This window comes from Podarcis pityusensis, assembly GCF_964106645.2.
Source record: "Podarcis pityusensis genome assembly, chromosome: 16".
In the NCBI taxonomy this organism is placed as follows: Eukaryota; Metazoa; Chordata; class Lepidosauria; order Squamata; family Lacertidae; genus Podarcis; species Podarcis pityusensis.
This window is the reverse complement of record NC_138041.1, coordinates 26,748,087-26,770,980: the sequence shown is the minus strand read 5'-3', so window position 1 is coordinate 26,770,980 and position 22,894 is coordinate 26,748,087. Positions and strand designations below refer to the sequence as shown.

The following is a 22,894-nucleotide window of genomic DNA, read 5'->3' as shown; positions in this document are numbered from 1 at the left end:
GAGGGGAGATGTGAGGGGAGCAGAATTTTTAGCTACTTGGGCGTTGCTTTTGAACTTCCTCTCTGCTGAAATTGTTTGCTCAATTCAAAAATGATGGTAGATCTTTTGGAGGATCAGTAATATGCCATGGGCTTGCACACTCTGGCTGTGTACTCATTAACATTTACCCTGTCTCCAGTGTGCTGCCACCACTGGTGTTTGAAACAGTGCACACATGACAGTTAGCCACAATGCATACCTATCTCGCAGTTTCTTGAGAAATACTGCTGCTTGATGCATTGAACCAGCTTCTTTTCGATTTGAAAATGTAAACAACATTCATTTCGCAGTTAAGCTAAAGCATGTACGTTAGAAACAACTGCATTGCAGATCACTTCCTTTTCTGAACTACTTCCATTGAGACTGGCCCTAGTAACTGTTTGTAGAGTGAGTGGAGCACTGACTCTGTTCATTTTTAGTGGAAATGAAAACCTTAGAAGCTGATACTCACTGACGTCAAAAGCAGCTTTCAGAGCTTGGATATCGGTGGCAACGCCAGAGACTCGGTAGATGCCCACCTCCTCCATGCCACGACGCTCAATCTCCTCGACACACTGGCGCACAATGTAAGGCACCTTTGATCTCTCTCTCCTGCAAGAAGAGGTCCAGTTCAGTAAAGGCAAAGGAAACAATTATGTGTGAATGTACACACAACACAAGCAAGAAAGCAATTTCAAACTGCCTTTGATTCTGTGGAAAAACTGGAGGGTGCCTGCATTTGAAGGCAGACATTTCCCCCCACCCCCCAGTATCATTTTGTATTTATTTTCAAAAGTAATACTAATACAAATTTACAGCATTAATATGTCAAGAAATAAAAACAATAAAACTGTTGTTCAAGATGTACAGCTATTTATCATTTTCAAAGTTATGTGCTATTTCTGATCTGCCCCTAAGCTTGTGAGTATCATATTGAAGCACTTGCCAGTCCCTGATATGCCATGCTGCTCAAAAGTACAAAGTTTATTGATGTGCAGAAAAGTAAGAGGTCAAAGCACTGGCAGCTACATTCTCCCACTCCAACACCATAAAATTCTAGTCATCAGTTCATACCATGGGTGCCAAACCATTCACCTGACTCCAGAGAATCATGTGTTTTTCTTTTCTTTTCAAAGTAAGGTTGATACCTGAGAGGAAGCTAAAAATCCTCATTCCACTTCTCTATTTTTTAAAGATGTCACTTTAATATGTGTGCTTTAGTAGTCCTGTTTCTGCCTACAGAATAATGATTCCCTCCCAAGTTCTCCAGTGCCAGTAAACATTCTGCTGGCAAATGAATCATGACTAAAGTTCAGGGGTTAAAACTAATATAGCACCATCCAGATGGTGTGAATGTTTTTTTGAGTGTGGTGCATAATGGCTGCTCGGTAGCTTGGAAAATCCCAGGGTGAGTCATCTCACAGGATAGGAAGAGACCAAGGGTTAGTTCCGGAGCACGGCATAGCACATGATGTTCAAAGTAAACAAACTTGGGTTCCAAGCAGATTTATGCAGCTCTCAATGAAGATGATGCAGCTTGCAAAACAGATACTTCCCCCTCCCCTCAAAACTATGTTAGAAAACAGGCAAATTATACGTGTTAACTTTTGTTCACTGTCAGGTCAGGGGAAAGGCCTTAAGGAAAAACCCTGGATTAAAAAGAAAAAATAATGAAATAACTCACTTGGTGACCACTGCGATCTTTACTCCAAATACGCCTGTTTGTTTGCGGGAGGGCATCCTCTTTAAGCTGAACTCTCTACTGGTGAACTTCACAGACAGCTTCACTTCAACCTTGAAGAAAAAGGAGATTCATAGCTACTCTTTCCAACAACAGAAATTCTTGTTGGATTTCTCTCATTCAAAAACAGTCACAAGGAGTAACAATGAATAGCACAGGGGTTTGGATCATCAGCTGGGTGACCTGCTCTGTTCTGAGCTCCGCAGTCAGACTGAGTTACTTTCATACTCCATGTAAACTGCTTTCCCTTGGGAAAACTACACAGAACAGTGCACCCCCTTCTCAACTACATACCACATTAGTCTCTTGTGATTACAAACAGAGTCTTCTAACACTTCAAAACAACAAGCTAAAATGTCAAAGGGGGTAGAAATAACAAAGCTAATGTGGAAAGAAATGTGGAGTCTAATACAAACTGAAAGTCAACCAAACTTTTCTAAGATTTTAGGCCAGGAGAGCCTAAAAAGTGGGTCTTCAGATGTTGCTGGACTACAACTCCCACAATCACTGAGGCTCAATATCTTGAGATCCACAGGTTAGCCATCCCTGTTTTTAGCCTTACACTTGCAAAATTTTGTTTCTGGAGTTTACAGTTAGAATTGTTTCGGTAAAATCTCTTAAGGTAAGGGGTCTTACAGCTGCTTTTATTACTACTTTAAATTTTCATTTCTCAGTTTGTTTTTGTTTTATTTTACATGTGGTTTACTGTTTGTTAAAAGAAAACGTGTTAGCTTCTCCAAGTACATGGCAACGTGAAAAGCAGAATATAAAGTATATAAATAATAGCAGCTATGCATAATGTGCAGCTTATCCATGCTCACTAGGAAGAGACAATATTCAGACAGCAAGTCTCATTTGATATTCAATGAGCAGAGAGACTTCTGTATTCAGTAGCATTAACACCACAGTGAGCAACAACTTGTAACTGAGGGTCAAAGAAGATTTTACATGATGCATGAGATTTTAATGTTCTTCAAAACTACTTATGTCTGAAATAATTACTATTTCATCTGAAGTAGTTTCCCCAACTAAACCACTTTTATCTGGTTAACTGGAGCTTATTAATACAGCTCATTGAAGACAGTGTACACAGATGCCCGTTCTAAATAGATTCCACTATGTGCCATTCTTTGTCAAAAAACTATGCAAACATTGCATATATTTTAAAAGGGAGAACAGGACTTCAGTGATTACAGACAGGCAGCTCTGAGCGCTGGCGGGCATTTGATCTGCTGAGAAGTCCTCCAATACAAGCCACTGCCATTCCCATTCATTTCAGTGAAAATTGCAGAGGAGAATTCCAGAGTGCATTGTCGTCCCCTTTGTTAAAAATTAGTGCCTGCAAGGGCACACAGTTGTGAGTGTTGTTTTGATTTTCCACACCAGGCATCAATAGGACCAAATAGTCAAGGTGCCAATTTAATAAGGCTGAGTGCTTTGAGGCTTCAGAGAAAGGCCTTGTTGTGCAAGAAGCAGCCTGCATGACTACAAAGACAGCTAGGGTGGTCTGTTGCTGCACCAGGAACAGGATGTGCATATTCTGCATACGTCCAGATCCTCTGTAACATTATTGCATTAGAAATAAAACTCTCCTGTCTTCCGCATCCAGGAGAAGTGCAGATTGTTAACAGAGAGCTTATGTGTTTTGGCAGTATGGGCGATACAAAGGCAGAATTTCCAACATAGAAAATTTATACATGCTGTTCCTATGCAACAATTGAATGCTCAAAGCTGCTCTGTATCTGTGTGCTAATGGAGACTGCACCCACACAAGGAACAATCTATAAAGCTGGCTCCTCAGCAGGCATGTAAACAGCTGCACAGGCCTGGCAAGCAGCTTGCTGTCAGTGTTTTATATCATCATCTGCATGTGTGTGCAGATGTTACAACAACATTTGAGTATGGGTCTTCAGTCACCAGGAGCACACGACCTGAAAATCCAATCCAGAACGGAACAGTCAGGAGCAGCCAGCTTGCATTTTAGAATTGTCTGTACTTACTCCATTCATTAATATGACAGTGCGTTGCCAGTCTTTATCTTGCAATGTCTGTGGATCCAGCTGAAAAATGGAGAGTTATTAGTGAGTTAGCAATCAGGTGCAGAGGCCAAAGCGAATGTATTGTCTTAAATAAATTAGTCAAATAATTTTATTATTTATACCCTGCCCATCTGGCTGGGTTTCCCCAGCCACTCTGGGCGGCTCCCAACAGAGGACTAAAAACAGAATAAAACTTAAAACATTAAAAACTTCCCTAAAGAGGGCTGCCTTCAGATGTCTTCTAAAAGTCAGATAAGTTATTTTATTTCCTTGACATCTGATGGTAGGGCGTTCCACAGGTCGGGTGCCACTACCAAGAAGGCCTTCCGCCTGGTTCCCTGTAAACCTCACTTCTCGCAGTGAGGGAACCACCAGAAGATCCTCAGAGCTGGACCTCAGTGTCCAGGCTGAACAATGGGGGTGAAGACACTCCTTTGGGTATACTGGGCCAATGTCATTTAGGGCTTTGAAGGTCAGCATCAACACTTTGAATTGTGCTCGGAAACGTACTGGGAGCCAAATTTAATTAGACCAGTATGCAGGTCACATATTTGCAGGATCAGAGATATCAGGAGAATCCTGCTAGCTTGTCCTTTAAAACAAATAGCAAAATTATAGACCGCAACAGTTCTCAACATGAATACCCTAGAACAGTCTTCCCCAGTCTGATGCCGTCTAGCTGTTTTGTGCTATAGCTCCAAACTGCCCCCGTAGTCCAAAACTGCTGGAGGGCACCAGGTTGGGGAAGGCTGATTTAGAAATTCCTCAGTGCCCTTTCAGACCATTTGTCATCCGTCACCCTCTTCTGCATGAGAAAAAAAGATTCCAGAAAGTTTGACAACGAAAGTCATGAAAGCAGCATAGTTTTGCAAAGCTAAGCAAATACATTCAACACATACCTTTATCCTTATCAGAAAAATTTCAATGCACACAATACACACGTCTGTCTGACCAGCCAGTGGAGGTTTTCTAGCAGAGTCCATGGTACCAATTCTGGTTTGCTGGGCTTGTTCATCAGCCTGCCTCTGGCCTGCCCCCGAATCAGTTTTAGGGATTCAGGGCCAACTCCTCTCTCGGGCCTAGGTGAAGTTGCAAACCTGTCTCTGAATTATGCCACTCAGATGACTGCAGCTTCGTTGGGTGTGTTTGTATGATAATGCTCTTCCACACATAAAAATTCCATAGGCCCATAAAACTAGCATGCCAGGAAAACAGCTAGAAAGTTTTCAACATGCAAGGAATTTTTTTAATTTATTTTTTTTTTGTAAAGGGAGGAGCATTCAACAATCTGAGGCCCCACTTAAATCCTGAAGTGGCACAGTCCAGGCACAGGTTCACCACTTCATTTGCTGTTTGTGAAAATTAGCCCTTTGCCCCCGCCTGTTGAGACCCCACTATTATTGCTAATAAGTGTAATAAGTGGAAGCAGTTTCTCTATCCACACATACAGCACAAAGCAATGGGAAGGCAGAGGGTGGGGAGAAAGAGAGAGAGAATGAATGACTGAATGTAAGAGTAAAGCCAACCTTTCCTTGTAGAACTCTGCCACAGACTCGGGGCCACAGAGTGTGGCTTCTGTTATGTGTACATTTCTTCGGTAAATCCAGCAGAGTCCTGCAGCTACAGCAGTAGCAGAAATGCTTGAAGACTCCCTGAGTGGTGGAGTGGGTCATCAGCAGCTCCCACATCTCTTACTGTGCCGTGTGCTCTTATTGTGCTCTGAAGCCCAGTGTTGTCCCTCTAAGTCTACTCTTGCTCTGCCAGGGGCTTTATAATGAGAATATTCTTCCTGGAGGACCTGCCCACTTCAGTTTGGGCAGCCAAGGTTCCAATGAGGTGTTTGTTTTTCCTTCCCAAAAGAGTTTATGGGAAGGGAGGCAGAATTTTCCCTCAACAAGCTTTGTATTTTCCCAGAATTGAGAGGAAATGGCTTCTGAAGTATCTGGTTTCCTTTGTGGAACTACTGAGCTCACCTCCACCCCCATGCGACTGCTTTCTGGAGCTGACATGGGTAGCCCTTCACAACACCATTCTCACAGTGGGAACAGCCAACCCAGACTCAAGATGCAATTCACCTGCTGCTCATGTCCTGTACTTCTGTGCCATATAAAGTTGCAGAACCTAAAATGCAACTCATGTCTAAAACAGGCATGTTTTACTGTAAGTCACTTTGAGTTTTTATGAAAAACGAAAACCTGGGGTGGTGGTGAATCTTCTACATAAATAAGTGAAAATGCTGCCTGATGTATTCTTTGGGGATTCAACAGGTAAAAGCTGTCTGGGATGAGGGCAGAGATTCCAAAGTTAGGCATGAAGTGCCACCTATGGAAGGAAATGGTACTTCTACGCAACAAGTGCCACCTTCTTGCATCCAGCAGCAGAGCACGAATACAAGACTCAATGCAAGAATGCAAGACTCAATGGTTTTTTAACTACTGACGGAAGAGTTTCATTCAATTCATTCTGAAATCAATTTTGTATTTATGAGCTCTCCCAGCAAGCACTCAGAAAAAGTCCATCTCTTTTTCAAGAAGTCTTTCCCAGTTCAAAATGCTCGTGTATATGCGTAGATGCCATCTAAATGTGCTTTAGAATCATAGAGTTGAAAGGGACCCAAGGATCAACCCCCCCCCAATGCCATCTGGAGGGCACCAGGCTGCAGAAAGGAGAGGAAAAAGCATGCGCACCACCCTGGGCTCCTTGGAATCATAGAATTGTAGAGTTAGAATGTTCCCAAGGGTTATGTAGTCCAATCCCCTGCAATGCAGGAATGTCAACTAAAGCATCCATGCCAGATACATGGAGGAAAGGTGGAATATAAATGTAATAAATAAATAAAAGTACAGTCATACCTCAGGTTGAATGTGCTTCAGGTTGAGCGCTTTCGGGTTGCACTCTGCAGCAACCCGGAAGTAACGGAGCGTGTTACTTCCGGGTTTCGTCGCTCGCACATGCGCAGACGCTCAAAATGACGTCACACACATGCGTAGAAGTGGCAAAACGTGACCCACTCATGCGCAGTCACATCTTACGTTCTGTTCAGGATGCGAATGGGGCTCCGGAATGGATCCTGTTCACATCCCAGTTACCACTGTATATGCTCTAACGCCATTGAGTGACGGGTCCTCCCCCTTTAAAAAATAATCACCCAATGTAGAGTAATTTACCAGCAGTCTAGTATTGTGCTTCTATTAAAGAACCTAAACAAGAAGCAGCTAAAAAAAGAAGATTTGGAAAAAAAATATTTAACTGGCCCATTGGAGGAGGAAATATCAGCCCTGATAAGGCCACTGGGAGGAATGACAAAGATACAACAGGAAGGATATGTTTAAATGAATTACATTCCGTAACAGCAGCTTTGCCATTCCAAGCTGGCCAGACAAGCTGCTTACATGATCAACAAGGGTGGTGCAGTGGGGAAAGGCAGACCAGCCAGCCAGTCTGGAAATAAAAACAAAAAAGTGGGTAGCAAACAGTTTTAACAGACATAAATGTCACTCTTTTAATCCTGTTTATAGTGTGACTGAATCACCCGTGTGGAGGACAACTGTTCTGCATGGACACCATGATTTCCCTGCAACAAAGCAGTGGCAAAATCACAATGGTGCACCACTGACACCATGCATGCATTTGGGTGAATTCACATGTTCACTTTTCTGCTACTACATGGCAAGTCTTGCAATTGCCCCAAATTGAAATCCGCATGCCAGCTGGCTTTGTGGGAGGGCTTCTTCATCTCACAGACCACAATGCAGTTGTAAGGATTGAAGATAAAAAGTATCTAGATTGTTAACTTGTAGCCAAGGAACCCCAAACACATTTGGTGCTTTCTCAAAAAGGAGGACCCTGTATGCTACCAAAATCATGAAGAAATGGGATTAAAATGCACGTGTCCATTTAATCTCGGTAGTAACAAGTCAAAGATACTATTAGTTCAGTTATGGAATGCTGAGATGTTTCTACCCACACAGACATTCTCAGACTCTATCGCAGCATGTACTCTGAAAAACCAACAATCGCCAAAGAGATACTAGAAAGATCTATACATGCCAGAAAATCTGCTCACTTGCTTATGTTAAATTGCAAAATGAGATTTGAAAGATACTGCTAGAAGAAATCTTGGCAACGAAATGCAGATATTTTAGGGGCTGAAGACCACAGTGTGAACTAGAAAGACAAGTAGAAAATTTGCTGAAGTAGAACTGCTGAATAGAGGTCTTGCTAATCCTACAGTTAGAGACTTTATCATAGTACAAATAAATATGACTGCTGAAAATAGGAATTTGCAGCTAGGAGCTAGTGTCACATCTAGATCACCAACTTTGCACCATCTGGGTTCTGCTGAACAGCAAGAGGAGTATGTACACTTTCTGCATAGCTACTGCCTTGTTGATTTAGTGCAGCCTTCTTCAATCTGGTACCCTCCAGCAGTTTTGAACTACAACTCCCGTCAGCCTCAGGCAGTACAGTAATGCTCCCATGAGCTCTAGCATACAGTCATGCGACATGGGAGTTGTAGGCCAAAGCAGCTGAAGGGCGGCCAAGTTTGTTTTAGTGGGAAAGAGTTCTTAATTTGACCAGGAAATCTGCAAGGGATCGTCTTATGTTCTTATTACCATAACAGATGTGACAGAAGCTTTCACAGGGTTCTACTCCATCAGATAGAGTATATGTACAAATGTGACAGGTAAGAAGTTAAGAGGTCCAGTAGGTGGACTACAGTCATACCTCATGTTACCTTTTTTCAGGTTGTGTCCCGTGGCGACCCGTAAGTACCAGAAAGGTTTACTTCCAGGTTCACTGCATGCGCAAAAGCGCCAAATCGTGCCGCGCACCTGCACAGATACAGCGCTTCAGGTTGCGGGCTTTTCATGTTGCGAACGGGCCTCCGGAACGGATCCCGTTCACAGCCAGAGGTACCACTGTATTCTGCAAAATGAGCTTAAAAACTGAAGGAGCACATAGAACACACCTTGGATTTCACTTTAACAGTGACATCAAATGCTACAGGAAGTGACATACATACTCTGCAGAGTGACAGCAAGTAGCTTCAATCTGTAGCATGAATGAAAAGCTGGAGGTCTTACATTCCAAGCAAAACCTCCAAATTCCAATGTAAACATTCTACGGAAACCTCCAGCAAATAAACCGTAAACCCCAACAAAAGAAAAGAGCTGCTCATTTTCCAGAGACGGAGAGACAAAATGATGGAACAGGAAACATTAATTTGCTGCCTGTTGCTTCTGGGGAAAACAGCCGTGCTTTTCCAAACACAGAGTCAGTTGATGGCTTTCCTTCCTATTCAACCAGCCTCTCTCTCTCTCTCTCTCTCTCTCTCTCTCACACACACACACAGAGAGAGAGAGAGAGGTAAAGTTAATAAACAGCCCTAGCTCTAGTCACCAAGGCTCACTGCATTCACCACAATACAAAGTGCTGCATGATTCACAAATCCCAGAAGTGAGAGGGTGAGATTTCCAGTCAAGATAATAGAGGATTAGCAACACACAATTGGATAGTTAAGCAAGAATAATTTATACCCAGCTCTAGCAGAGAGAGGGATGGAAAACTTCATGTCTGACATCATCTAGAGGTCTTACAAGTTCCAAAGAAAGAACACTAGATTTTCTCAAGGGCATGCTTTGATATGAAGAAATATATCATCAGGAAAAGACCAAAGGCTGATCAAGCACCTAAGTGGTTTATTCAGATGAGCACGTCCTCCAAACAGGGGTGGTAGCCTGCTTTCAGTCACTCCTCTCCATTTACTTCTTACTGCAGTTTTCCCCAAGCTGGTGCCCTCCACAAGTTTTGGACTCCAACTCCCAGCAGCCCCAGCCAGCATTACTACATTGGGCTTCTCACCACCTTTCTGTGTGACCATGGCTGCTCCCATTTTGCCTTTTATGGGTTGTGGATCAATGCACATGGAGCTCAGATATCCTGTACAGATATGATGTTCTAAATTATGGATGGGGAAGTTGCAACCCTCCAGATGTTCCCAACACCACTGGCCATTCTGGGTTGGGTCAATGGGGGTTGAAGTCCAACATCTGGAAGGCCACCTGTTCCTGACCCTATGCTTTAAAGAAACATGGCCATCTTGCCTTTACAAATATATATATATATTCCAACAGCCCACCTGGATTTGGCCTTTGCCCATGATTCGGTCTGTGGTCTCTCCATCTTCTTTGGTAAGCTTGGTTTTGTTGTAACACTTCTCATAGCACAAGATTCGCAGTGTCTGTGAACCCTCCAGTTCTATCTCAAATTCCTGCAGCAGGAGAACAGCAGTTGAGTTAGTCGAGATTCACTCTTCATAGCAAGGATAGTTAGATGCTTTGGACAACTCCTATAAGCCCCAGTCAGCATGGCCAATGGCCAAAGATGATAGATTCTGTAGTCCAACAACATCTGGCAGGCACCACACTGACTGCCCATGCTGTGGCTCTCAAAGTCCTAACATCACAGAGATTTCTTGGGAAATCATGAAAGGGCACCCTGAAGATTTTGTCATTCTGTTTTCCACCTGGGGAGTTAGAACTAACAACTTCTGTGCAATCAAACCAGCTTTCTGTCTGCATAATCTATAAGATAGTTCCCCAAGGAGGGGGTTGTGCACTTTGCTGGCAATGGGAGGTGGGCTTTTTATTAACTAAACTTATGGAGCCTCCCCCTAACATAAGAAAGGCAGCAATAAAAAATGCAATATGAAACAAAGAAAGGTATTAAAAACCTAAAAATACAATTAATTGTAAAATACAATTAATTACAAGTAAATTACAATTGTAAAATACAATTAAATTTAATTGTAAAATACAATTAAAGCATGGACATAAAAGACCTTTGAGAGGATTAGACCATAAGACATATGTGAAGGATGACTGTCACATCCTTGGGTCTGTTCCAGAGGGAGACAAATTCTTGGCTTTGCCAGGAAAGATACTGCAACTTCCATATTTCCTGAGGAAAGATCTTTTGTAAACTACTTAGAGGATTTCCACAGAGTAAGTGGCATGTACACTTTGTTAAACAAAATAAAAATCTTGATGAGCTAAACTATTGTAATAGGTCTCTAAATAAGAACACTGAAACCCTCTAGTGCAGCCCTTTCCATCTTGGCATCCTTCAAATGTTTTGGAGTGCAATTCCCAACATCCCCAGACAGAACATCCATAGTGGCCGGGGCTGATGAGAATTGTAGTCCGTAATATCTACAGGGAACCAGGATGAGGAAGGCTGTACTAGAATAAAAAACAGCAATAGAGGCAGCTGCTCTTGCAAGCTGTGCCACTGCCCAGTTCTCAAAAGAGAGACTGTTCTGCTTCTGGCTACTTTCCCCTTCACTTTCATAAGTCATTCAAAACAAATTCAACGGAGCTGCCTGATTCACTGTTACTCAAAAGCAGCCCTCAGGGATACAGCCCAAGATTAACCACTCTAAGCAAGCCCCAGCATTGGCCTTGAACTTTCCCCACTCAGTTAATGCTGCAAGTCAGTTGTGATGGTGGTCAGTTGTTGTTGTTTTTATACTATTTATTTATACCCTGCTTTTTCCTCTGATGGGACTCTGTCCACATACAAGATGCAACTGTGGCATTCACATCTAAGACTCACTATGCTCTCCTGCTGAATTTTTAAAGAGGTGGATTTAGATCAAAACAGTTTGATGCCTATAGAGGGGGAAATCCAAAAGGATAATTCTCTCCCCCCCCCCTTTACTGAAACAAATGGGAGGGGACCACAAGGGCACTGCCACACTTGGCCCCCAAATTAGACAGCTGAATTTCGTTATGACCACTTTTCAAATGGGTCTTGGAACCATTTGTACGCAGACAGTGGCAGTAAGATGAAGGTCCCATCCTATTAGGAGCAGGCCATGACAAAAAAATCTCCTACAGGAACATACAGGAACCTCCCTGAAGCACCACATAAGGAGAAAGCATTTTAAATCTGTACAAACAGAGCCACTGGCCTCCTCTTGTCAAAGACTCTATGAGAGGTGGTGATCAGAAGAAGCCCAGAGCACCACTACAGCCTACCTCATTCCAGTTGGGCTCTGCTGTGTCTCTGTAAACTCTCGTTTTTGCCTTGTTCACGAAGTACCCAAAGGAATCCACTTCTAAAGTGCAGTAGAGGTCTAGGAGGAGGAAGACAAAGAAGCAATGGCTCAGTTAGGGTCACCAGCATCTCTTGCAGTTTCCTTGGTCAGCTGGGTCAGACCATGTGCTCACACTCAATCTGACTACTGGTTAGTCCATGCAACAGTGATCTACACTTTGGAGCGTAGGGTGCTTCCTTCAGTTCCATGGTGGTCTCTGCTGACACCTGATATTTTGAGGATGAGGACTGCTCTTCTCTTTTTTTTAAAAAATAATATTTATTACTTTTCCAAAAATGTAAACACTAAAAAGTCAATACAATGCAATACATTAAACTAACATTACAAAACAAAACAAAACAAAATCAATCAAACAATTTCATTATCCCATCTTTCATTCACTTATTTCCACGACCTCCTCACACCTCCCTTTTTGTATTCCACTTCTATTAATTATTTCAGCAATTCCTTTCCATCTTCCTCTGTTTTCTATCCTATAATTATCTTAACTCATTCTAACCTTATTTTTCCTTTAATACTCTATTAATCTATTTATACTTAATTCCTTATAACGTTTCTACTAAATAACTTCCTTCCAACATTTTTCTAACATTCATTAATTTTACAATATTTCTGTAAATAGTCTTTAAATTTTTTCCAGTCTTCTTCCACCGACTCTTCTCCCTGGTCTCGGATTCTGCCAGTCATTTCCGCCAGTTCCATATAGTCCAGCAGACTGCTCTTCTCTCCTCAAGTGTCTCAGTTTCCAGAACCACTCCAAGGTAAAGATTATATTGCAAGCTCATTCTCATGCCTGACAATTATCCCACAAGGTTGATTTGTAAAACCCAACCTCAAATGATGGAAGAATTTATTAAATTTCATTCTGTCGTAGAAGACCTTCCTAACATGCCAGGCGTCAGTCACCAAGCTGTCACCACTGTGCATTTTAAAAGGCTTCCAGGATAGACTCCCCACACAGAAACACACCCACAGCAGACAGCGGCATAGGCTGAATTGGCCAGATGGGAGACCAGCTGGCCACCCATCCCTTGAGCCCTCCAAAGGTCAACTCTCCTGACTGCCACAAAAATGCCAACTAGGTGTGTTGCGACAACCACCTTCATATGTGTGCCAGCTATATAGCTGCAGAGAGAAAGTGCATTGATTGGGCTGTGCAAGAAGCCAGACAACAAAGGAGTATAGGAAGCAGCTGCCTTAAACCAAGACAGAGCATTTGGTCTATCTAGCTCAGAACTGTTTACACTGACTGGCTGCAACTCTTCAGGGTCTCCCATCCACTTCTATAACATTATATTCCATTGTTATAGCAGCAGCAGCAGCAGCAGCAGCAGCGTCTCCCTGTGGGCAACCAGAGGCCTGCTTGAATCCAGAGTGGTGCTTTCATTTGGTTGCTAGCTGCACCACCAAATCATACTTAGCATGACGGTAATCCAGCTCTTTGCATTCACACACAGCTACCATGCAACTACCACTCACTTGAGCTCTGCTTGAAGCCGCTGGCTGAATGGACAATGACGTTCAGGAACCCATAGAGACCAGGGGACTCATCATCTGTGTTAAAAACATATAAATGTGATAGTTAAACTGGCTCTGGGAGTTCAGTGGGAAAGACAGATTAAATCCCCCTATATCTGTTAAATTCAATTTCTGTGGCGTGAATGTGTGTGTTTAAAGACCATAAGCGCATTTATCCCAGATTTAACAACCTTCTATGTATGTTATTGTGGCTTGGGGAAAAGATCTGCTCCATAATCTATGGAAATGTAGTTTCATAATGTTTATAGCTCTGAGCATAAGAAATTAGACTACGCAACATCCCAAAATCTAGGGAGCATGAAAAAGGCTTCTGGACTGAGAGTGAGCCACTGCCTTTTTAAGACACTGTTTTTCACCATTACGACGACTAAAGCTGGTGGCTGGCTCCATGCCTATGCCTGGGAAGTGAACTGGGACTGTGTACTTTTATTGGTATGCAATGGTATAGATCCAACACACACATTAGACACTAACAGCCACTTGGAAATCGTCCCTTTGAGTGCTGCCCACTGTTGGAGGCAAGATAGTCAAGAGCAATGGCAGATGAGGCCAATTGGTTCCAGGGTTCTCACCTTCTTTGTTTATCGTGAGGGGGATGTGATGCACAGTCTGAAGTTTCACACAGGAATTTGTCAGCATCTGGAGCTCCACTGAAGTCAGCGAGAAGCTTTTGAAACCTACAGTTCAGAGGAGAATGGGTTTTTAATCTCCTGCAAACTTGGGAAGAAAGGTGTAGGCCGGTAATGCTGACTTCTTTGCTTTGAGTATTATTGCCACCAAGACATCCACAAGGGACCCTCAGGAATGATCCTGGGAATAGAATACTACGATTCCCGGTTATCCTAGAAAAGGTCAAGCAGATAGCCAACTCCTACCAAACGATTTGCCACATGTGGGAATCATGCAGAAGCCTTTTCTCACAGAGGAAAGGCCCTCTTCTAATAAACCTGGAGATCTCCCTCAACAAGTTACCTGCTCCTTACTGGGAATGATGGCTGGACTAGGTAGCATCACTGCAACAATACTGAGCACAGAACTGTAGAAGTTTCTTCCTACATGTGGACAGCATGCTGGGAGTCCCCATCCTTGGGGTCTCACTGGAGTGGAGGGGAAGCACCTGGAAGGTGCTGATTCACAGAAACACATCTGTATCTGACCCAGACCACAGTCAAGAAAGGTCCGCACATTTACACATGGGACATTTGGCTACCCTCTCACAGAAGAGTGGCATGTTCAGCCTTAGACATGCAGAAGGGTCAGCCCCAAGATCCCCCCTCTGATTTCTCGAAGCCCAGGATGCCAGTTAGTCACACCTAGGGAAGTCAGAGCATAGGCACGTACATTTCTTCTGCTGCTCCCGGATGATCTCTCGCCACTCTGCCCGTTCGTAGTCAGATGAGATGAGGAATGTGTAACTCTGAGTGACAGACAAAAAGAGGTCCAAGGATTATTTATTTTATATTGCCTTATCCAACAGTTAAATTATGTACAAAAAGAACAATCTAAAGTGTTAAAATAAGATTATACAAAGTTCATAATACAGCCAACATATATCCCTGCCACCCAATTTTTATTTAATTTTCTGCAAGACTAACAGCATTTTCCTGGACAGTAAAAATCAACTTCATGTGTCATCCTCTACAAGTTTTGGCTCAAGCAGCCATTGAGTTGTACCATCTAGGAATGATGTCCTGAGGTTTGGTGTCTTAGGGGATATGTGACCATTCACAGTACAGTGGTACCTCGGGTTACAGACGCTTCAGGTTACAGACTCCGCTAACCCAGAAATAGTACCTTGGGTTAAGAACTTTGCCTCAGGATTAGAACAGAAATCGTGCAGCAGCAGCGCAGCAGTAGCAGGAGGCCCCGTTAGCTAAAGTGGTACCTCAGGTTAAGAACAGTTTCAGGTTAAGAACGGACTTCCAGAACGAATTTAGTTCTTAATCCGAGGTACCACTGTACAGTGAAAATAACCTTTCACCTGTTGGTCTGTTAAATGCACAGTGCTGCACAGTCTTTTGTCTTTTCTTTAAAAAATAATAATCTGGTTATAATTTTCTGTTCTTCCTTTTTTAGGCTGATGAACTTTTTTCCCCAAACAAAAGAAACCAGCCATTTGAATGCTTGCCTTCTTGCCAGGTTGTTCATTTCAGGTAGTGTTGAAATGTTTTTTTATATAAATGCATATATTTCATGACATGTGAAGAAAATAGTTCCCTGTGTTTGGAAAATCTTGGTGAAGGTCTCAACAGTGTCAACATTAACAGCTAAGACTTGCATGACGTCAACAAAGCCATCTGTCTTTGAGGGTACAAAGTGCACAGAGCATTTAATCCAGAGTCTGTTTCCCTTGCAAGGGTTTACACAGCCTGCCATCAGCTCTGCCCATATTCTATTCAATTACAAAGAGCTCCCAAAAGATCACAAGATCCTGCGCCATTAACCAGCAGCTGGGCTTAATGTTCTAATTTGCCAGCCTTCAGCTTCAGAGATAATGGTTTTTTTTGCATTCATTATACTATGGGAGTAAATTTTCTGTTGTGAACCACCCTGTGATCTTCGGATGCAGGGCAGTATACAGATTTAATAAATAATAATAACAATAAAAAATGAAAGCAGCCATTGATTCATTTTGCTGCTTCTGTAGTGAGCACTAAGTGTGCAACAGGCATACTCTGTTCACTCAGTTTTTATGGGGCATGTGCAAGACGCCATGAACAAAACTCCACCTCTCATGGTTCCTCTTTTCAGCCCCATTCAGACCCCATTCTTTGCCAGTGAGCTGAGATGCCCACAAGGCCTCTCACCTTGCCATTGCGGTTATGCACTCGGAATGCCATGTTAGGAGACATCAGTAGAAGCAAGGATTCCTGCTCCGAAAGCTTCTTTTTCAACCTCTCCATATTCTTGCTGCCCTTATTAGCCCTCTGAGGAAGGAAAAAACCCAAGAGGTAATGAGATCATGTTCTTTTACAACTCAACAGATGCAGGAACATGAGGTTCACAAGAATCTCAATATTTAGGTTCCTTAAACCAGAAGTGGGGCTACTGGTTTTAACCTATGAAGCCTTACATGGTTCAGGACCCCAAGGAATATCTTTCCCCATGCAAAGTTGCCCATGCCAACAAAGCAATGAGCCTTTTCAGTAGTAGCCCCCTAACTATCAGATTCTCTTCCCAGGGAGGCTTGCCTAGCACTGGCACAGACATATTTTCGGCACCATGCAAAGGTGTTTCTCTTCTATTTGAGTGTGCATTTTCCTTTGCAGCTCTTGGCGGTATTCCTTTGGGGGCTCTTTAGGGTGGTGTGACTTCTCTTAGGGGATGGAGAGATTGTTTTCATGGCTTGATTACCTTTTAATTATTTTGTTTTGTTAATTATTTTGTTTTTCATATGTTTTGCTATTTGCAAGTTGCTCTGAGTTAATTGTATAAAGCAATTAACAAGCTTAATAATAATAATAATAATGGTGCCTATGCTCTATCTGGCATTATGCTTCCTGCCCATGTGACCCTCACCTACATCCTTAACCCAGAACTCTGCTCCTACAACCCAGCCTGGAAACTGCCCATCTCAGGGCTTCTGGAATGACAAACATGTGAAAGGGACTCCCCTGGCAGCCGTAGCAGCCCTCACTCACATGGGTGCTAGGGAAGGAGTGGAGGATACCCCCAGTGAGAGCTCCACACTCATCATTGCCTGCTCTTGCCACTGCTACTAGCACCACCACCACTCAGCCATTCGGTGAGAAGGATGTGAGCTCGAGGCAGCAGCTAAACAGTGTTCACTCTTCTGGATGCTCGAAGTGGACCATCCCTAATTCTGAGTTTGGCTCAAAGTGTAGCCAATCTTTCCTACAGCAGAAAGCCTCTCACACTATATTGCCTTTGGTACAGTTCAGGAATGTGCATGGGGCTCTTCATACCATATGACTGGGCTGAGCACAACCCAAGCATGACTGGGAAGGCTGTTTTGTTGCAGGAATGCTTAGCTGAGCAATTGGTGGTGGGGTAGCAGTACTGCCAGCTGCTCCCTGAAAAGGGGTGGGGGAGGCGTAAATGTGAGCCAGTAGCACAGATATAACTGCCAAACACTATTCGTATTTCTTATTCTCCTCCTCCCCTCTGCTTTTACTTTTTCCCGTTGGATGTCACTCTTCAGTTGAGAAATCTTGATCTTCATAGCATCCAGCTCCTCATCTGGCACAAGGGAGATGTTCGGCACTGCCTCTGAATCGTCCACCATTTGAAAGCTGAGGTCTGATAGTGGAATGTACCATTTGCAGTCATACTGCTGGCTTTTCCTGCAAGTAGGAAAGCAGAGTGTTAGCCAGCTTGCCCCTCTGCTCCCCTTAAGCAGCTTAGCCCCCACAGACTTGCAGGACGATGTCCTCCTCCCTGAAGCAGCCCCAAAGTTTAGCCAGGGTAAACCGCTCCCTGCCTTAGGCATTCCAACGTTACAGGCCCATACTACAAAAGGAATCTTTCCTTTTGACAACTTGCCTAAACACCTTCCAGAATGCTGTAAAATCCATCTGGCCTTTGGAAGCCTTTCACATGTTCATTTTCCTGAGATGAATGCTAACACCCGAGTCAGGAAAAATGTGTTGAAATGCAAGGAAATAAACTTGGGTTTCCATGGAAGCGGCCAGTGTGAGGAGGTGCATGGCTCTCTGACTGACATATACAGTCGTACCTTGGAAGTCGAACAGAATCCGTTCCGGAAGTCCGTTTGACTTCCAAAACATTTGAAAACCAAAGCACGGCTTCAGATTGGCTGGAGGAAGCTCCTGCAGCCAATCAGAAGCCATGGAAGGCCAGTCGGACATTTGGCTTTCAAAAATAGTTTGCAAACAGGAACAGTCACTTCCAGGTTTGCGACATTCGGGAGCCAAAACGTTCGAGAACTAAGCTGTTTGAAAATCAAGGTACGACCGTATGCTCTTTCTGCTAGATGGTGTACTACCACCAGCACTGCCATACTTAGAAGCTGGATTCTGTGCCAGCTCCGGCTTCCAAGGGCAGGCCCCTATGCAGCAGCACAGACAGCAATCAATCTGGGAGGTTCCAAACCAAAGAGAGGAGCTCAAACATGCTTGGCAGTTGCACCCTCTTAAGTGGAAGTCCTCCCTCCTAATCTGGTTGTCTGCAGTTTCTCAGAGGTAATGGAAAGGCACCCTGCACATGTTCAGAGGCATCTGAGCTGGAGAAGAACAAGGGCTGGCCTCTCCATTGGGAGGATCACTTCTGCTCCAGTTTGGTGCTTTGCCTTTGCTGCACCTGGCAGTTGCCCAGCTCTTCTTAAATATTTTCCTCCCCACCCCCTTATGCAATGTATACACATGGTCCTTCACACGGAGCCCACCCAGGAGAGCCTCACCCTCCAATCTGCTTCTTGAGCTTGGCACACAGGAACAGATCAGTGAAGAGGAAAACATGGCGCAGCTTACGGGCTCCTTCAACCAGCTCCACCATGAAACTGTCCTTCATGAGCTGACGGTGCTGCCAAAAAAAAGGAAGGGAGAGGCAAGGGTCAGAAATGGAGACTGGGATAAGTGATAAATGTTGGCCACTGCCAAGGCATCAAGAACTGGCCTGTCTGGGCATCAGTTGAGGGCCCTCCCCACAATACCCCAGCAGGGGCCCACTGACAAGCTCCCTAGACTTGCTGTAATAAGGAAGGCCCATGGACAAAAGTTGGTGTGGGTGATGGGGCATGGGAATGACCATAGCTCAGTGGTAGAGCATCTGCCTTGCATGCAGAAGGTCCCAGGTTCAACCCCAACATTTCCCCATAGGGCTGGGAATTGCCCCGTCTGAAACCCAGGAGAGGCACTGCCACTAAGCTAAATGGAGCAATGGCCTATGTATAAGGCAGCTTCCTATGTTCCTATGAAAGAAAGGTGCTGGGGAACTGGAGGAGAAAAGATGTGATAGGGAGCTACAGGATCAGACCAAGGAAGGATTCAGCCACAGGGTAGAAGTTGGGGGCAACTGGATGTAATTGAGGAACTGGTCCATGCAGTTGAGTGGGTCTGACAAAGCGCAAGGCGGCTTATGTTTTCCAGCCCAGTCACATGGTGAGAACCTCTGATGCCAGGGTGGCACCTTGATGGCAGATACTGGCTTGCACAGACCCTCCACATGACGATAAGCAGCTGGCAAGGAATACTGTTCCCATGTACAGTTACTGTTATTTTGAAGCATTTCCATGTAGCAACCACAACGTTTGTATCAGAATTGATTCAAGGACAGGCAACTTCAGGAGGGAATCTGCCTTGTAGCTTGCAACTTCCTTGCATTGCTAGCTTTGTCCTTCTCTTTAAATAATAATAATAATAATAATAATAATAATAATAATGGCTTTCACAAGCTTTAAACAATTCCCTAACTGCCCCCTATGGTTCCTCCCCAGATCTACTAAACTCATTTACAGTGATAGCCTTATATCTATCTGCCTTTCGACCATTTATCAAGATGTGAATGATAAAATATATAGTAATTAATTAGTCCAATAAGGATTTAAGTAGGTAAGTAACGGTAAAAGAGCAAATGAATAGAAGGCTAGTGTTTTGCTGATATTTTCAAGTTACGCATGATGAAGAGAATATAAAACACAACCACAAAGAAAACAGCAAATAAAATAAACCTTGGGGCACCACAGCACCAGCATAATAGACCAAAGCTCTCAGCTAGTTTAAAGAGTTTACAATGGCTGGCCTTCAATACCAACCTAAAAGTTCCACAAAGGGACATGAGAATATGGTGGGCCATTAACAGTGAAAGCAAAAGGCAGGTTTGAATGGTTCTAAGGTTCTAAGAATGTGTTTCCAGACTCCATTGAAGGTGTCATTTGGCAAAGGGTCCCAAGAACTGAGACAGTCACTATTTGACAAATATATATATATATATATATATATATATATGCAAATTTAGGCTGCACAATTAAACTGTGTTCAGCACCCTTATGCAACAAAACTGTTGCTGTTGGGTTTTGGTTTTTTTTTTAAAAAATCAGACTTTTTGCAGGAAGGAGAGTAACTGGAAAATGCATTGGAACAAGCAGTACAACAATCACTTGACATAATGTCATATAACCTCAGTACAAACATTTTAAGAATGAATGCTCAATGAACAGCAGCCGTCATAGTCTCTGTGCAAATTTTGTGTCTACATATGTGGACAGGCCTTCTGGAAGATCTCCAAACTCCCTGAAAGCCTATTTCTTTTTGTATCTTGTTGGAACAGGACTTACTTTCTCATGTGTTGCCAGCTGCAGGGCCAGTGTGGCTTGGGAATTCCAGTGTCCAGAGATTATTCATTTTGCTGCCAGTGTGGTTTGGTGAAGCCCACATTTTCTGCCCTTCTGAAAAAACTTATTGGATAGGTATGTGGCTAATTATAATGTTAGCATCTACTATCTCCAAGGATTTGTCCAAAACCAAGTTATTTCTGTTTTCTTCCAGAAAGGAGGTACAACTGGGCACCTACTCCTAGTTCTTCATAAAAGCAAATATTATCTGCAGCTGTTTTACAGCGAGTTTACTATAAGGGCCAGCAGAGGGCAGCATAAAACTATTCTCCAACTTCACAAACTGGCAAAAACTCTTACCCTTTTTAACCAAATGGCTTTGCCTATACTAGCAGCTCAAAGCCAGTGTAGGGCAATACATTTTATTAAGATGCACAAGAACATTACAAGGCTATAAGCAAGCGTTAGAGTACTCTAGAAAGTTCTTCTCCAGGCTGGATGTCAAGGTAGGCAAAAAAAAAGCATGAAATTTTTTCCTCCAAAAGCCTGCCCTCCAAAAGTCTGTCCTCAGGGGGAGCTCTGCAAGTGTCACTGGGTTAGCCTCTCTAAGGGGCATACAGGTTTTAGGATGCTCTGAAGTGCTATTAGGACAAAGAAGAGATAAGGAAGGGGATCCCTCATTTATTGGCAAATATAAATATTGCAGGTATCCAGATCTACCACCAGCACAAAGCAGAAGAGGCTGGGTAAAGAGAAACATGGCAATTTATTAGCAAATGTAAATATTGGTATCTGGTACAGAATGCTGACTAGTCATTGGAGGGAAGGATATGCTAACTAAAAGGTTCTCCATGGCTTTCTTATTGCACACAGCACTGCTAAGGGGTATAGATCCATTTAGAACAGATGTCGTTTGCAAACTCAACTCACAGCACACTCCTTATTAGCAAATATATAAACAGCACCATCTGCACATATTTTCTCGAGCCAGTAATTCAGATTTCCTCTAAGGTTCCCTCCTATTTGTGAAAAGTTGCAGATTCCCCACTATTTTTGGTTCAGTGGGAATTATTCTCACAGAACAAAGATACTTAAGGTACAGTGGTACCTTGCAAGACGAATGCCTCGCAAGACAAAAAACTCGCTAGACGAAAGGGTTTTGTTTTTTGAGCTGCTTCGCAAGACGATTTTCCCTATGGGCTTGCTTCGCAAGACGGAAACGTCTTGCAAGTTTGTTTCCTTTTTCTTAACACCGTTAATACAGTTGCGACTTGACTTCGAGGAGCAACTCATAGAACGCGGTGTGGTAGCCTTTTTTGAGGTTTTTAAAGACTTTGGTGATTTTTGAAGCTTTCCCAAAACTTTCCCAACACCGTGCTTCGCAAGACGAAAAAAATCGCAAGACGACAAAACTCGCGGAACGAATTAATTTCGTCTTGCGAGGCACCACTGTATTAAAGTCAGAATATATAATGCAGGAGCTTCTTCTCTAGACTTTCCACAGTAAATGTTTTGGATCTGGGTCTATTCCAACAAAACAGCTTGCACTGAAGCTACCACAACTTTCTTAGGCTCTCCTGTGGCTGACTCATCTTAAAGTATTTTTGCAAAAGGCCGAGTCCAGTCAGGGTTAGGAGCTGCTTGCTAGCAAACCATTCCAGTCTCCATCCCTGTCAAGGACAAGCAGAATCCATTTTGGAGGGGCCTCCTTGCTTCCCTTGCTACTCAGATGCTTCAGAGATGCCAGCCTGCATTAATGTCTTTGCCATCCATGTGTGCTCATTTCCCCCCAAGGACTGTAGAACTAAAGATGCCAGACGAATACACACGGGTGAGCTTTGCAGTCAACTTCTGAGGAAGGGGAGGATTCAGTCGCAGAGGGCCATAAAGCAAGGCCCCTCTTTGGCAGTCCAAAGCCCTCATTTAATATTTTTAAGGAGCCGATGAATATGGAGGAGACAGCAAATAAGCTACGCTCCTCTGGGGCATGGCAAACGAGCCCACGCTGCCAACCAGATTTTCATCTTGAGGTGCAAATGCGTTCTTGTGCTTTGACGGCACTCGCTGCAGCAATGCTGACAATCCCCAGCTGCTCCCGCCCCTTTCCATTGTGGCTGCTTCGAAATAAGAGAGTTGCCCTTGGAGAGGATGGTTCGGTGCCAGGTGCCTACAGAGCAAGGTCA

General features: G+C 43.5%; 1 protein-coding gene across 1 annotated transcript in view; it reads right to left on the bottom strand.

Annotated features, from left to right (window-relative positions):
* Positions 1-22,894, bottom strand: part of BCR (BCR activator of RhoGEF and GTPase) — a 93,722-nt gene that overhangs the window by 12,640 nt on the left and 58,188 nt on the right. Inside the window, 11 exon segments of the mRNA XM_080986559.1 lie at positions 491-630; positions 1,703-1,812; positions 3,760-3,819; positions 9,941-10,072; positions 11,841-11,938; positions 13,400-13,474; positions 14,032-14,136; positions 14,801-14,876; positions 16,267-16,386; positions 17,595-17,763; positions 18,840-18,961. Of these exon segments, the coding sequence (XP_080842685.1) occupies positions 491-630; positions 1,703-1,812; positions 3,760-3,819; positions 9,941-10,072; positions 11,841-11,938; positions 13,400-13,474; positions 14,032-14,136; positions 14,801-14,876; positions 16,267-16,386; positions 17,595-17,763; positions 18,840-18,961 (1,207 nt within the window).